Source organism: Stegostoma tigrinum, chromosome 25 (assembly GCF_030684315.1).
Source record: "Stegostoma tigrinum isolate sSteTig4 chromosome 25, sSteTig4.hap1, whole genome shotgun sequence".
Taxonomy (NCBI): domain Eukaryota; kingdom Metazoa; phylum Chordata; class Chondrichthyes; order Orectolobiformes; family Stegostomatidae; genus Stegostoma; species Stegostoma tigrinum.
Window position 1 is genome coordinate 14,396,640 of NC_081378.1, and position 18,042 is coordinate 14,414,681.

Consider the following 18,042-nt stretch of genomic DNA (forward strand, 5'->3'; position numbering starts at 1 on the left):
CAAAACGTTTGTGTAACACAGAGGCTACATCTCCAAAAAATGGAACTGAAAATCAGTGTACCACACTGCTTTAGGAACAGTGTATAGATCAAAGTTTAAAATGCCTCGCCATGATGGATGAGAATCCCTCCAACTCAACTGCTCCAAGAGTTTTCACTGGGCTTGGGAGGAGAGCAAGCAAAAAAAGTGAAAACAGTTAGAGGCTCTGTAAGTAGAAAGGCATATATAAAAAAACACATTTTATGGCCTTTTGAGCCAAGCACAATTAATACAGCTTAAACTAGTGGACTGCAGAAGATTTTTGGCATCACGGATGGAAATAAAATCAAGTCCTCTCTCGGAGGATTCACTTATTATGCTCAATGCACAATGCCCTCTGCCCTGCAAAAATTAAATAACATAGCAAGGGAAGAAAGTACGTACAGTCAAGACAAGCTATTTTCCACATTTTTAGGAGCAGGATACCCCTCGCCATGTAATACATTGAGCACTTTGAGGCATCCTGATGAATAGATGTGAAATAAATGCCAATAAGTGATTGCATTCAGTTTCATGCAATTTTTTTTTAAAGAAATGGTGATATGCAGAGAAACCTGGGTATCCTCATGCACAAAGCAAAATTGCAATGCAGGCACAGCATGTGTTTTGGAAAACAACTGGCGTGTTATCCTTCATAACAAGGAAGTCTTACTCTAAGTACATAAGGCTTTACAGAAATTACACCTGCAGAACAGAGTACATTTTTGACCACCATACATTAGGAATAAGACATTTGCCATAAAACGTGTAAAAAAAAAAGTTCACTCGACTGATTGCTGAGATGGTGAGGGGGCAGCAAACACCCAGTAATGAAAGATTGAGAGGATGAGGCTTATATTTTCCACAGTTATGAGGACTAAAAGGTGATTGTATTGACGTGTATAAAATTCTTAAGTGGTTTGACAGCAATAACGCGAGCAGAATGTTTCATCAGGCTGTGAAGGCTGAGTGTAATCTCAGAACAAAGGTCTGGTCATTTGGGACTGAAATGATGAGAAATTTCTTTGTTAAAACACTTGATAATTTTTAGAATTTACTATGTCCAGAGGCTGGGGATATTTATTTTCTAAGTACAGTGAAGACTGAAATTTATAGATGTCAGCACATGAGTTGAATCAAAAGATACTGGAAGAGTGTGGAAAGATGGAATTGAATTGGAAGGTCATATCATTAATGAATGGTGGAGTAGCTATGAAATACCAAATGTACATCTCTTTGTATTTTTCATGTTCTTACGTTAAGAATTAATATTGCTATTTTGAAAAATAAATTTAAGACATGACTGAAATCTTGCTCTAGGAGAGTCATGTCACCTGTGGTTCAGAGGTGTGTATCCTGTGAACAATGCTCCCTACCGACAGCAGAAGACTGTCCGCTTCAGCACTTGGTGTACAGAAATGAATAAACCACTTGGGCTAAGCTAGTGTTTAGCTTCCAGGAGTTTCAAGGTAGTACAGAAAATGAAAATGACAGAGTTTCTAGGTTGCCTACCAATAAAAGAATTCAAGTATTAGAAATTATATTATGTATATGTTCATTTCTGAATGACTTAGTGTAGTTATTTTGAAATATTCCAAGCTGTGAAAATAGTTGAGGCGCAACACAAGAACCAACAGTGGAAGTGCAGAGTTGTACCATATCAAATGGCTTTAAACACTAACAAAAAAGGAACTTGAATGACTAACACTTTGTGAGATCATTGCATAATACAATTTTATGAAGATATGTAAAAATGTGAATATAGTAACACTGTAATCTCAATAACACAAAGATTTGAGAATGGAAACATTCCTTGAAAAATAAGCTTGTGCCTGACTAGATCACAACTAAATGCCCTACGCATGTTCGGTACTATTGTGATTAAACTTCCCAAAAACTGGTTGACAATCCATCAGGAGAAAGTAAGTGAGATTTTAAGAAGAGAATATTGACTGCAATTTAGTTAATGTTACTTTTTAAAATTGCTTAATTTGGATGTGAGTTTGCTCGCTGAGCTGGAAGGTTAGTTTTCAGACGTTTCGTCACCATTCTAGGTAACATCATCAGTGAGCCTCCAACGAAGCGCTGGTGTTATGTCCAGCTTTCTATTTATCTGGTTAGGTTTCCTTGGGTTGGTGATGTCATTTCCTGCATTGGTGATGCCATTTCCTGTTCTTTTTCTCAGGGGATGGTAGATTGGCTCCAAGTCAATGTGTTTGTTGATGGAGTTCCAGTTGGAATGCCATGCTTCTAGGAATTCTCATGTCTCTGTTTGACTTGTCCTAGGATGGATGTTTTGTCCCAAAGTGGCGTCCTTCCTCATCTGTATGTAAGGATACTAGTGATGGTGGGTCATGTCGTTTTGTGGCTAGCTTCCTGCCAGTTTGTCCAATGTAGTGTTTGTACATTGGACAAACTGGCAGGAAGCTAGCCACCAGGATACATGAACATCAACTAGCCACAAAACGACATGACCCACTATCACTCGTATCCTTACATACAGATAAGGAAGGACACCACTTTGATTGGGACAACACATCCATCCTAGGACAAGCCAAACAGAGACATGTACGAGAATTCATGGAAGCATGGCATTCCAACCGGAATTCCATCAACAAACACACTGGCCCCAAATCAATCTACCATCCACTGAGAAAAAGAACAGGAAATGACATCACCAACCCAAGGAAACCTAAACAAATAAATAGAAAGCGGGACATAACACCAGCGCTTCGTCGGAGGCTCACTGATGATGTTACCTAAAATGGTGACGAAACATCTGAAAACTAATCTTCCACCTCAGCGAGCAAACTCACATCCAGAACCCCAACCTGAGCTACAAATCTTCTCAAAACTCGCTATTGCTTAATTTATTCACCCCATCACATTTCAAAAAGTGAAAATGAGGTGGCTAGCAAGTATAATTCGGTTAGATTTTAGGTAATTATTTGAAATATGCACAATTTATACAAAAAGACAGTCCTTTAGAACATCCTTGGGGACATTGTTTGACTGTCAGCATTTACCAATGTTTGTTTTTCCTTCCCTCAACTTCGTGAAAAAAAACCTTAGTCAAATAAATGCCCTTCTTACCCTTTCTTCAAGTCTGGTCACTTGCTCCTTGTAATAGGCATTGAGCTTTTGCAACTCTTTCTCCTTTTCCTCCAACTGTTTAGCCTGAAAGTAAAAAGAAGATCGTTATTTGCAACTCAGGTAGTAAACAAATTCATACAGTCATAGAATCAGAGTCATATACCACAAACAGATCCTTTGGTCCAACCAGTCCATTCAAACATAATGCCAAACTAAACTAGTCCCAAATCCCTGCTCCTGGCCCATATCCCTCTAAACCTTTCTGAATCATGTATGTATCCAACTGTTTTTTAAAGATTGTAATTGTACCCACATCCACCACTTCCTCAAAGTTCATTCCACATGCAAACTACCCTCCGTGTAAAAAATCAGCGCCCCATGTCTTTTTTACAGCTCTCTCCTCTCACCTTAAAAATGTGCCCCCTTTGTCCTGAAATCCCCCATCCTACGGGAAAGACAACTATCATCAAATCTATACCACTCATTATTTTACAAACTTCTACCAGGTCACCTCTCCATGTCCTACACTCCAGTGCAAGAAGTTCCAGCCTACCCAGCCTTTTGTTATAACTGAAACCTTCCATACCCAGCAACATCCTGGTAAATCTCTTCTGAACCCCTATGGTTAAAAAGCTTGGGTGCTTTTAAATTGCATGGATAAAGTACAGTTTGCACAGATTTATTTGTAGTGTAGATACACAAGACTCACTGTAAAGAACATAGAACACTACAGCACAGTACAGGCCCTTCGGCCCTCGATGTTGTGCCGACCTGTCATACCGATCTCAAGCCCGTCTAACCTACACTATTCCATGTACGTCCATTTACTACATTGAAGTTATTGTTAATTTTTTGACAATCACTCTTTGATAAGATTAGGATTTCACTATCAGAGAACACCATGAATAGCTCTATTTTCCTGAGAACAGAGTAGGATATATTAATTCAATACTATGCACCTTGGCTAGCACAAGTACCAGCCAGCACTTACATTCAAACTGAATCCTGAAAGGAAGATTAAAGTCAGATCCCATTACAATGGCCCACAAGGGAATCACAAGTGAGAAACGTTTTATGTTCAATTGCCAGAGCGGCAAAATCTTATTGTTAAACATCAAGTGATGACAAGAAAATTAGAAAAACAGACTGGACAAATGACTGAGCTTGACAGTGAAATATAGGCGAGTTAACATCCATACAGATGCAGCCAGTGATCTACTTTACTTCTATGATCATTTAATTCATCGTGTGCTTAATAACTCAGCTAAACTACATACAACTGAGCAGTGACTCCTCCTAGTTAAATCTGAAATACGCATACCACACATATTTGATAAAACATGCTGAAATCAAAAATGGTTTAGCACATCCTTCAAATACAAGCATCACTGGACCCGAAACATTAATTTTGATCTCTCTCCACAGATGTTGCAAGACTTGCTGTGATTTTCTTGCAATTTCTGTTTTTGTTTCCAAAAAAAAGGACACTAGTAACAGCAATTCCAAACTTTTACCTCCTTTTGCAAGATCTCCAGCATCTTTTCTTCAATTGTGGAATTGACTGTTGCTCACTCGGACAGCATTTATTGTCCATTCCAAATCATCCTGGATAAAGTAGTAGTCATTTTTTGAACTGTTACAGTTCTTAACGATGTAGGGAACACACAGTGCTTTCCACTTGCTCTGACTCGAATGAACAGTTTACCTCACACATTTTCTAGAACTAAAACATGCAATGTAAATTGTTCCTTTTGCTATTGATGCTTCACACAAAACTTGGGTATTTCTAGCATTCTCAGTTTTCATGTCACATTATCAACAACTGCAGAATTTTACCCTAAGGCTTTAGTTGTTTTTCAATAGCCTCACTATCTCTGGTAATGGCACAAATGGACTGGCATTTAGTCCAAGGATGGTAAAAAGCTTGCAGCACCTTCACCAAAATGCTTGTTCTGATATACCCTGAAAGAAAATAGGATGCAGAGGAAGATTGTGAATCATGGCAAAGCCCAATTCTGCACTCCCACGTCTGTGACATTTGATGTATTTTTCTTCGGACTAACATGAACAGTCTTGTGCTTTCCACTTTTCTCGTCAAAGATAAACTCAGGCAATTATCAAATGATAGTTCAAGAAATTCACCAGATCTAGACACGACTGGATAAAGTACATTTATTGTCCACTCTAATGAGAGAAAGGCAGAATCAGTTTCATAAGATTCCTAAGACTTTACAAGAGAGAGAGGTGGTTTTACTGAAACACACAGGATTCTTAAGAGGCGTGAGAGGGTATTTCGGAGAGGGTGTTTCCACTCATGGAAGAATCTAGGACTAGAAGGCATAATTTAAGACTGCAACAAGGAGGAATTTCTTCTGAGGGTTGAAACTCTCTGAAACTGCTTGCCACAGACAGTTATGGGGCACAGCCTTAGTTTATATTTATGGCTGAGATAGATTCTTGATCAACAGGGGAATCAAGGGTTACATGGAAAGGACAGGCAAACCGATGTGATGAATACTGGATTCAGCCATAATCCTACTGAATGGCAGCGCACACGCGAGGGGACAAACGGTCTACTCCTGTTCTTATTTCTTATGGTCCTTCAGTCAATCATCTATCACAAGACAAATGCACTGGTTTAGCACGATTTGCTCCCCAAAACAAACTGTCACTAATCAGATTTAATCAATTTCATATCTTGTCATGATGAGATTTGAACTTAAAACCCCTGGACGCCTAGTATGCTGCCACAAAATTATGGTACCATGCAGCCTCAAACACTGGACATGAGAGGGCATAAGCCTCAAAAACTAGTGGGAGACATTGACACAAACTAAAGGTACTGACTAAAGTATAGTGGGTGAGAAAGTGCAGGTCTAGTATATATTGATGAATATGAAGTTGTAGTGATACAGAAAACAGAAATGACCGAGTTCTATTTAAATAGCAATAAGAACAGCATTGCTGGAAAAACTCAGTAGGTCTCGCAGCATCTGTGAAGAGAAAGCAGAGATAATGTTTCAGGTCCAGTGACCATTCCTCAGAACTGACTGTCGCTAAGATAATGTTGGATTATAAGCACGAGATAGGGTGGGGGGGAGGGGTTAAGGAGTAAATGATAGGTGGGGACAGAACCCAAAGACAGAAAAGTTGGCTTCATCAGAATATCTGTAAAAGAGGTCACCCAGTCTGTGCTGGTTTCCCAAATGTACAGGAGACCACACTGTGAGCAGTGAATACAGTAGATCAGATTGTGTTGACTTTAGGTCAAAGTGCTGCATCACCTGGAATTTGATGCAGGAACTGGGAGAAGAGAGCGGGGTTGACAAGGGAGCCTCCAAAATGACCACCTTCGTCTTCAATCAAGGATTCCACAGCACTGTTGTCGACAGGGCGCTCAAGTGGGTCCGACCCATCTTCCGCACTTCCACTTTCACCCCTTCCCTTGCCCCTGCAACAGTGATAGGGTTTGCCTTGCTCTTACCTACCATCCCACCAGGATCCACATCCAGAAGAACCTCAGCTGCTACCTCTAGCCACCAGTCACATTCCCTCCCCCTCCCTTGTCCACTTTTGGCAGGAACCATTCCCTCCAGCACACCCTGGTCTACTCTTCCTTCACTCCCAACACTCCCAAATACCCCTATGGCACCCTTTCCCTGCAACTGCCAAAGATGTAACACCAGCCCATTTATTTCCTCCCTCCAAGGGCCGAAACATATCTTCTAGAGGAAGCAGCACTTGACTTGGACACACTATCTAGTCTACTGCATTTGCTGCTCACAATGTGGTCTCCTGTACATTGGAGAAACAAAGTATGGACTGGGTGACCGCTTCGCAGAACACCCACATTCTGCCTGCAAAAACAGACCCTGAGCTTCCAGTTGCCTGCCACTTTAATGCACTATATTCAAATATCAAGGTAAATAATTTTAGGACCTGAACACTCCCCAGTCCTAGTCCTCAATGCCACCACACCGAGCTTTGTGATCACATAGATTCCCAATACACCACTACCCATCGTTAGCCACGAACCGTCTCCATTAACATCTACTCAGTCTCCTAGCCAGATCATTATTCACTCCTTTGCTCATCCAACTGTTCTTCTCTCTCTCTCTCTCTCTCTGGGTTATTTCCCTATGAATCATTAACTCCTTTCTCTCTTCCTTTCAACCCATCTTCTGCATATAAACTGACATTTTCCTAACTACTATCAGTTCTGAGGAAGGGTCACCGGATCTGAAATGTTAAATGTAGTGTCTTCTCAGATGTTGTCAGACCTACTGGAGGAAGGAAAATCACCTCAACATTTTCTGAATGATCAGAAAGGTCAATAAAAATGTTTAAAGGTTTGGAATAAAATCATAAAATGCCAGAGAAATTCAGCAGAGTTGATAGCATCTGTCTCAACCACATATTCAACCTGACCTGCTGAGTTTCTTCTGTACTTTGCTTTACTTCAGATTTCCAGCATCCTCTATAATTTGCTTTTACTTAAATGTCTGGAATTGATTATAACATACTGTTTCTGAATCTAGATTATCATTATAGGTCTAAGATAACCCAAAGAGTAAGAGAACTAATTAGCAATGAGCAAAAACACACTTAGTTCCTCCTTGGCCAATCACATTCCAGCAAGATAGCGGCAGGGTAAGTCACTCCATTCGGAGCTCCACCCTGCTTACAAATTCTCTTTCTTTCTTTGTCCTTTTTTTTGCCTTCCTTCTTCTCTTTCTCTCCACCTTTTAACTACCTACCTAAGGAATTGGGAAGGAGCTGAGTGGCGACCAGGAACCACGTGGGTTGAGGTGAACATGTGGGTTGTGTCTTGCAGTGACAGATCAAGCATGGGGTAGCGACAGTAGGCCAATGAGGCAGCAGCGGCGAAACCAGGCCAGTGAAGCAGCCTAGAGCAGGATGCCAGCAGTGGAATGGCATGAGCTGCCAAGCCTGGAGCAGGACTCTGGCAGAGGCATGGGAGGGGTGGAAAGCCCAAAGTGGGACTGTGGCAGTGGAAAGGAAAGTTGGACATTCTTAAGTAATTTGTTTCCTTGTCTTATTATGAGTTAATGTGGATGGCGCCATGTGTGTACGGTGAAGATCCAAACTTTTCATTATTTTTACATTGAACACACATGACAATAAATGATTTTTTTCTTGTATTTGTCTCCTGAAAGCACCAAATGAGAGCCTGATTTGTTTTTAAACAAAGTATAGAGACCGGGCATATTAAGTAGGTCAAGGCGGAAATTCAAAGCAAAGTTGATAGGCTTTTCCAGTTCAGGGTCAGGAGCGATTTTATTCTTCACTCAAAAGTGGCTATATCTCATCTGGGAATTTTTAAAAGTGTGGTGTAAATTACAGCTAAACTTGGAGCTGTTCCCACTTGCATTAAAGGAAACAAGCCTGTTTCCTGGCAGCAGTCATTAGTTACTGATCAGAAATACAAACTATTTATTTGGCTCCCTAGCTCACTGAGACAATCCTCAAGACGGTGTTGGCTACGTCAGAAAGGTTTGGACTGTCTGCGTTGAACAGCACAGCATAAGTGAACCTACTCACCAAAATCACTATTTCCATCTCAAATTGAAGACAACAAATGTTGAACTTTGGAAAAGAAACTGCAGTGGTTTTATTTCACCATCCAAAATCCAAATATAAATGAAGCTCAAGTGTCAATTTAATAAAAAGAATTCAAGCTTGATCACATTTTCCACAAACATAAAAATTACTTTCAAAAAAATTAGGTAATACTGAGTGTTTAAATGATCTGAAATTGGCACTTAAGTCACTAGTGTGAGATTTGCAATAAGAATTAAGTGTTACAGGATGAACCAATCATAAATCAAGAAAATAATTTATACTAGCTTTGGTGAAGTGGATGAATAAGCATGTTGAAAGCATTGCAAAGCTTGCAATCTGCCATTCCATTTACAGGGTGATTGTGTCTCAAAGCAACCAATTGGCCTAAATTACACCATTAAGCAGCAATGTTTTACTTTGCTACATGATGGGAAGTAAATCGATTTGAAGCGCTAAAAAAAGAGTAGCTTTATAATATAGATAATACCATGTAATATCTTTATTCTGTAATTTTGCAACAAATTACGCAACTGCTTCTGCACTATACTGTGTTGAAGCAAGTGCTCTTCAGCCAGAGAGACATAGTTGATATGGACCCACCGATGACTCTGGGAAAGAACATCTCCATTTGTATACTTATTCAACAGTACTGGTTTGTACAGTTAACATGACACAATATATACATTGTCAAACATTTGTTATCAGCATCTAGTATTTTTGGGAAGTTCAGCAATTCTTGTCCATTGCTAGTTGCCCTCAAATGACTCCGCTGCTGGTCAGTTAACCAATATTACAGACTATTTTGTATATGTTGAACACGGCATAGATTTATCTTAATTCGAAGTTCTGTTTAACCTAATGCAATTAATGCATGACTTGAAAAACATTGTTCTGACTATTATTTTTCATTTTTTGCCTGTGAAGACCTTGGCTTGTCAGGTATATTCAAGGCCCTACTGGAGTATACAATGTTATTTATGAATTTAAGTTGATTGTCAACTGAGTTTGGCCCATTTATGGAAAAAGTTCATTTTTTTGTTTTCTTCTTGCACCTTCTTCATGGCCTGGTAATGTGCAGCAATCTCATAACTATGGAGAATTGATAATTTGACTGCCAAAAGTCTCTGAAATAGAGTCTGAAACGAGTCATTCTAAATTGAAACGGTAGGGAATTACTGCCTTTTGTTTGTTAATTCCTGCTTTTTTGTATTTGCACTGTGATGTTGTGGCTTTTAAAAATTAGACAACCATGAAGTTGATTGCAACAGGGTTCATTACTAATAGAAAATTAGGTATAAAATGAAAGAATGGATGAGAAAAATGACATTGATGGTTCATCTTTGTTTTCATGACTTCTTTCACAAGGGTCATTATTTAATGTTGAAAGAAAGACTTGCATTTATATCACATCATTTATGATCTCAAAATATCCCAGTAAACTTCACGGTCAATTCCTCTTAATAATTGTTATCCACGTTTGGTCCTATGGAAGCGAGATGGCTTCATTTTAGCCATTCAGTAATAATCTCATGGCTAAATACTGAAAATTAATGACCAGGTGAAATATTGACCAAAAACAGTGATAGCAAAAGAGCACAATGCCTAGGTCCTTGATGGTAATCAATTATTTTTAATTTTAACATTATTCTCTATGTCTTCGTGGGTTTCCTTCCACAGTCCAAAGTTGGGGTGAATTGGCCATGGGAAATGCAAGATTATAGGGACAGGGTCCAGTAGGGGGTGAGTCTGGGTGGGATGCTCTTCAGAGCAGTGGTGTCGACTCGATAGACTGAATGGCCTGCTTCCACACTGCAGGGATTCTATGAGTCATTGAATGTATTCAGAAAAGGATGCACATGGTAAAACACTCATGTCTCCAGATGATCTATCCTTGTCCCCTCTCATTTCTCATTTACATTTTGCCTGTCAGCAGACTCATCCAAAAGCACAGCATTAGTTTTTACAAGAATGCTCACTATGCCAAATTACACCTCTCCACTATTTCTCTGGACTCCTCCGCCATTGCCAATACTATCTAAGATCGAATACAAGATGAGCAAAAATTTCAAATTAAATACTTAAAAGACAAAAGCCGTTGTTTTGGTACCCACTACAGACTCCTGTCCCTTGTAAACAGATCTCTCTCCCTGACAACATTTTGTTCCCAATCCGGCAATCATATTTAATTCACAGATTAACATTCCCAACTTACATGTGTGTCATCACCAAGACTCCCATATCCACCTATTAGCACTGGCATATTTGTCTCCAATCTCAACTCGTCTGTTGAAATTGCTGTTCACATTTTTGTATCACTGGATTGAATATCCCAGCAGACTTCTGGCTGGTCTTCTGGCACATTTTACCTTCCCAAAGTTTGAGAAGATCCTAAACTCTGCTGTTATCATCATCTCCCATTCCCTTTGATCGCTAAGTTGTGTTGGCTCCCAGTAGAGCATCCCTGCTTACAAATTCACCTCTGTAAATGCTTAGCGGGTCTGGCAACATCTGAAGAAAAGTCATAGATCTAAAACATGGACTCTGTTTTGCCTTCCATAAATGCTGTCTCGACTGCATTTTCTGTTTTTTTTCCCTACTTGAGAGTCTACAAAACATAATTGTATTATCACCAAAATTAATCTGTAGTGGAATCTTGGGAAAAATATGACACTGAAGTCAAATTTATATCATGCAAGGTATTGCTTGGAACCTAGCTCTAATTTACTATCTGAATTTTTACCTAAGCCTACCATCTATAAGCTGGAAAGCCTGAGTTTTGATTTACGTGTCTCAAAGGATCTTTCCAAAAAAAGTTCATGTTTCAAAGGAACAGAGTCTGTAATCAACTGTAGAGTGGTTTTCAGTTAAACAAACACCAAGCATTATACATCACTGAAGTTCTAGGAAAAACGTGGTAGCAATGTAACTGCATGAACATTTCACATGAGGGATTCACAAACAGATCAAATACTCAAAGGATTAAAACAAAAATCATTCCCAGCTGGAGCATTGTAGAAGGGAAGCACTGTGGCTCAGTGGTTAGCATTGCTGCCTCACAGCTTCAGGGACTCGGGTTTAATTCCAGCTTTGACCAACTGTCTATGTGGAGTTTGCACATTCTCCCTGCGCCTGCATGGGTTTCCTCCAGGTGCTCCTGTTTCCTCCCACAGTCCAAAGGAGTGCAAATTTGGTGGATTGGCTATGCTAATTTGCCTATAGTGTCCAGGGATGTGTAGGATAGGTAGATGAGCCATGGGAAATGCAGGCTACAGGATAGAGTGGGATGCTTTTTGGTGATCCATGGGGACTTGTTGGGTTGAGTGGCCTGTTTCTACACTGTAGGGATTCTATGACACATCACCACAAGGTGGAATAACATTTTTGTTAAGAAACTTTGCCTCTAATTTTCTACTAATTATGTTGATCTAATAGGCTCAGCATGAACTACTGCTGTGCTGTTACTAAGTCATAAGTTTATTCTTGACATCCATCCTTTCGGTTCTCCCATTGTGACCTGCACATTGTAGAACTGCTGTGGGGAAAGCAGAGTTGAAAAACTCAGCAATGTAGAATTGCGACTGCAGCCTTCTTTGTATCGCACAAACGTTGCTACATGAATACAATTTGACGCTTGGTCTGCACAAATTAACAAAAGCCAAATTAGGGCCATACATGATCAAGACAAAATCAACGCAGGTCAATGAAGTTATCTACAATGCATATATCCAGGAATAGTTATTTAATTGAATAATTCTCCCACCTGTCACTGCTTTCTTCTGAAGCTTACGTTCTGTTCAAAATGAATTTTTTTCCTATTAGCACTGACCCATACAGATAAGATGCTGGTCTCCAATTTGCAGTCTGTGCCGAGTCACGCATGTCAGCAAGGGCACAGTAGCAAAAGCACAATGGTCTGTCTGAGCTTGGTAGTGAAATAAAAATCTCAGGGTCTTGGTCCTTATTATGTACTGACACTGTTGGAAAAGAGATGTTGAATAAGAAGATTGGACGTAAGCTTTAAGTCCACGTTCACTCTCCAGGATCACAAATAAAGAGCAGTCTCAAGCAAAGGTATCCAAATGATTGCTGGGCTCAATAAAATTCTAACCTAGCAAAAGAGAACAGCTATAGGTAAATAGCACAATGTGGAGCTTGAGGAACACAGCAGGCTAGGCAGCATCGGAACAGCAGGACAGCTGATGTTTCGGGTCAGGACCCTTCTAATGAAGAAGCCTCCAGCATCTGACTCTCTGACTCCAGCATCGGCAGTTCTTACTATCTGTGAGCTATAAATAAATAATTCTTTCACTCTTTCACTAACTACAAATGTTGCAAATTTAAATCCCTGCACCGCACCCCTCCGGTTAATTCAGGTGAAATTCAGTTGTTAAGAGATTACCCATGCCTTAGACTCCACATGTAAACTGGGCTATTGAAGGTTTGGTTGGCTATTAACGATAAGGAAATAGCTTCCATTTCTTACATCGCACGTCTGATTTATCAAGATGACATATGAAAGATGTTGAATATTGTATCTGCTGTATATACGGAAGATGGAAAACATTTAAAATCTGGTTGTTCTACATCCAAGATACATTATGATCCTTTTTAAAACAAAAGCCTCAAGGGCCCTGCTGATATCTTAAACTGGAATCCTATCAGTGTACTTGTTTTTTGCACATTATATTATCATTTGCTTTATTATAAACAATTTTGATGCATTTTACTATAAATGTGAGCTTTATGTTTAAATGAGTGGGGACCAGGGCCCAGAGGATTCTGAACATGGCCGAGTTCAAGAGTAGGACAAATTGCTTGGACAGGAATAATTGGCTAAATATCAGAAAGACAGCCAATGTTTCCAAATGGATATTTCTTTTTTTTTGGAAACTGAACGTGAAAATCTTACTTTTTTCTTTCATGCTGCTTTGACATGCATTCTGAAATTTTCCAGTCAGTTTTGAGGATAGTGGCAAAGACTCTTAGCATGATATGCTGACATGCTAACACGTGAAGTACATGCCAATCACAGACACAATCGGGATACATTACCTGGTCAGTCAGCATGAAACAGTGCCAATTATATTTACCTAATCTCTTTCCAGATTGAAAAATCACTACTTGTGAGTGGAAAATTGCATCTTTTCAGAACTGAAACAGTAACTGCACACTTGTGTTACGTAAGGTTGAACAATGCTATCTGCGCTCATCTAAGTTAAGGGTGGTGGCAGCAGCAGATTCACAGAACATTACAAGGTGGCACGTCAGGTCGATGAGAAAGAGAGCTAATGGACAGGGAACAGCTATCTGGCCTTGTAAAAGAAATAAACAATGAGACAGCACAGATTTAAAGCTATGTGCCAATGAAGCAAGGGTGATACGAGGAAAATAACGTTTTTACACAGCAAGCAGTTACAGCATGGGATACACAGCCTGACAATGGCTGGCAGGCACTTTCAACTGAGACATTCAAGAGAGCATTAGATACTACTTACACAGAAATGGCATGCCAGGGATATGAAGAAAAGGCAGGAGATTGGCGCTAGGCAACTAAACCACTGCAGGCATGATGGGCTGAATGGCCTCTTTCTGCATCATGACAATTCAGTGATCCTGTGACTTTGAGGATTTATCATGAGACACAGTATTGGATCTTCCCTTTCGTTCAAATACTTATCCATAATAATTTTACATACTGACAATTGCTGCAACAATTATCCCTGGAAGGGTCCTTCACAGCCTCTCTATTCCCTGTATCAAGATGCTCATCTTTCTTTTGATTTCAAATCTCTTAGGCTAATCTTGCATCAACGACTCCTCATTTTAGACCTATCAAGTACTAGCAATATTTTATCAAGATTAACCAAGATTTCATTATCTAATGTACTATCATAGCACTCTGTTAATCTGCATTGGTCTAATAAAAATATGATACAATTTTTTTGATACTTCCCATCATATTTTAATTTCCTCAAGTATGAATCTGCACAGTAGCCTTTCAACAGTGTCAACATCCTTCCCATAGTGTGCTGACCCATCACTACACCAAGTACTCCAACTGAAGTCTTATTCATGTTTTGTACAGGCCTATTATTATTGCTTGGCTTTCATGTTCTTTAAGTCACAATAAATTTTAGAATTGTATTAGCTTCTTTTTCGAAACTTATCCATCTAAATTGCTGCTTCAACATCCTGTGAACAAATCTCTCAGTGTTGACACAAAGTATTGCTTTCGACTGTTTTCTCGAAAATGTGTTACAACTCACTCAGAGATGGCAAATTCCCTTCGACACCATCAATAGCACTCTACAGCTTTCTAAGGTCTAAAAGAAAAGTCAGCCTCTTATTTTGTTATACAACTGTGTCAAGATCAATGTCCAAATCATTTGTTGACACAGTAATTAGAAGTGGTTCCATAATGGAATCTCTAGAAACACTACTGGCCACATCTATCTACTCAAAACCTGCTTTTAAGCTTTTGCTCTCTGTTTCACCCCCCAGCCATTTATTAATTCTCATCCAGTTTTGCATTCTAATTTAAATTCATCAGATTGATTGTTTCAAAAAATTATTGACAGAAATTTCATATAAATATTTAAGCATCAGAATCATATGACCTGAATCAAAGAAAAGTTTTAAAAATCATTCATGGGATGTAGATGTCGTTGCCTGCATCAACATTTACTACCTGTGTCAACATTTACTGTCCATCCGTAATTGCCCCTGATGGAAGTTAAGAATCAACCACACTGTAGGCAGATCAGGTAAGGATGGCAGATTGTCCTCTCTAAAAAGCATGAGTGAATCAGATGGATTTTTCCAAACAATCAGCAACTGCTTTTCATTGATTGTTTATCATTAGATTGTTAATTCCAGATTTGGTTTTTGAATCCAATATCCACCATCTGCTATGATGGAATTTTAACCTAGGTCCCAGTAGTTAATTTGGTTTCGAGATTAATAGTCTAGCGAACACCACTTCTACCAATGCCTCCCCGAAGTAATTGAGATATTTCTTTATGTTCAACTGATGGGAAGTAACTTCACATTGAAAACTACTTACTGTGTAAGCTGTTTCACTGTACTACATTTCTACTGATGTATTCATAGTGTATTTATACAATGGACTACTAAGTTTAATTTAATTTGTGAAACTTGATTCAGCCTAGCGGACTTGACTTCTCACTGGTTAGCAGCGAGATTGGCACATTCCATTGTACAACCGTCACTTTCTTCAAGCACAAATTGCACAACAAACTACATCATGATGTACAGCTAGTTACATTTTAAAATTATTTCAGTACACCATCGACTTGGCTATATTGACGTAAAACCATATATACGACATTCATGTCTGTACAACTCAATCCTGTTTTCCGGACAATTGTTTTTACATTGGGTTCCATTTATCTTAATATGAAGTTCAATTACTTAATGACTGTTCAAAAAACACTTGTCTGTCCATGTTCAAAACCTAGCAGTCAGTTGGTTAAGTGTCACTACCAAAGGAAATTGAAGGAAATTATACATTTTAACAGAAGATGCAAACTTTTGGTGCCCATTGAGGAGAAGAAGAATATGACAAGTAAATATTACTTCACATGACACCCAAAACGTAAAATGTATAAATAACATTTGGTATCGGAGGAAGCAGCTGTTAATGGGTTTGCTATTTGGCTTATTTCTCCAACTTCAGCACAGTATAAAAAAAAGACTATGATTGTCCGGAGAAGGCAATCCTTACATTATCTATCCATATAGAGAATTCAAGTTCTGAGATATATTAAAACACTTGGCCTACTCTTAACTCATTTAATGTTATTGCTATATGGTAGAAGGGATCTTAACTTCACATAAGCAAAGACACACCGAGTATCAACAAATGCTCTCATTAGCAGCATAAACATTCAAAATCCAGATATCTCAAATCTTATTATTGAAAACTGTAAGATCTTTAATAGGCAGAGGCTACTTTATGATCTTTATGACTGTAATCTTGATTCAAATAATAGTACAATGACAGCAAAATGGCTTGTTACCCCATATGCTATAAAAGCACTTATTACAGCAAAATCCATAATAAACAATCCGCATTTTCTGAAAATTATGCACAGTGAGATGTATAGTAATAGCAAAATGATTCAAATACATGACGGTCATTCTTTGCGATTCAAGACGCCTGGCTTGAGGTTCGTGCTGCATAAAACTCTTGCACCTGTATACAAGGATGCTAAGGAGAACAATCTCTGGTCAAGTAATTTTTCCAGGGAGAAGTGACTGTACCGAAAAGGTTGCAAAAAGGACCTGTACATAAAAGATTGCAATAGCATGTTATGTTGTGTGATATAGTAGTACCTTACTTTAAACATAACATCCACTTCCAAAAATGAAAATCTCTCAATGGATGCAGTAACTAACCAACTTCAAAACAAGATACTGGGAGACAATGAGAACTACAGATGCTGGAAGCCAGAGTCTAAAGGTGAGAGGCTGGAAAGGCACAGCAAGTCAGACAGCATTTGAGGAGCAAGAAAGTCAACATTTTCGGCCAAAACCCTTCGCCTGGGGTGGGGAGGGGGAGAGGAGTCCAGAGTTAAATGGGACTGGTGGGGAGAGAAGAAGACTAAGAGTGATGGTGATAGATGGATGGAGGTAAGGGATTATTGTGATTGGTCTGCAGAAAGGGGAGTAGGAAGACGGACAGGTTAGGTCATGTCAGGTGCGGCGGCGGGGGGAGAAAGAGGGCTGGACATGGGATAAGGCTGGGGGTGCAGGGATTTTGAAGCTGGTCAAGTCAATGTTAAGGCCATTGGGCTATAAGCTTCCAAGGCAAAATATCAGGTGTTGTTTCTCCAGTTTACAAGATACTGCATGGATTGAAAATCTGTAATAAAAACCATCCAATTAAAAGTCATCAACCTGAAACGTTAACCCAGTTTTTGTCTGCAGAAATGCTGCCTGACCTAAGTATTTCCAGTTCCTTCCATTTCATGATTAAACACCTTGGTGCAATAAACCTCTGCTACCAAATAAAAAGTTCAGTAATCAATGAATATGTATAATAAGTACCTGATACCCAGATATTCATCACAGGAAATACCACGTGCTAAATAAGATGCATACAGCAGTAATTTTGACATCTCAAGTACTTGTCCATAATCATACAGCAGGTTCTCAACGTCGACATAACCACACTTTTCAATAAGGTTCAACTGGGTGTACAATGTCATGCATACAGTCAAAATGTGCATGGCACTCAAATTTATTGGAGAAACTCCTTGTTTTTTGAATTATATCCTGCCCATCTGGAACAGCAAAATAGACAAAGCCTTAACTTCATGTCTCATC

General features: G+C 39.2%; 1 protein-coding gene across 1 annotated transcript in view; it reads right to left on the reverse strand.

The window, feature by feature from the left end:
• The window catches only part of chchd3a (coiled-coil-helix-coiled-coil-helix domain containing 3a), a 233,219-nt gene that overhangs the window by 72,526 nt on the left and 142,651 nt on the right, over window positions 1-18,042 (reverse strand). The window contains exon 5 of the mRNA XM_048553803.2: window positions 3,112-3,195. Within this exon, the coding sequence (XP_048409760.1) occupies window positions 3,112-3,195 (84 nt within the window). The remainder of the gene's footprint in view (window positions 1-3,111; window positions 3,196-18,042) is intronic.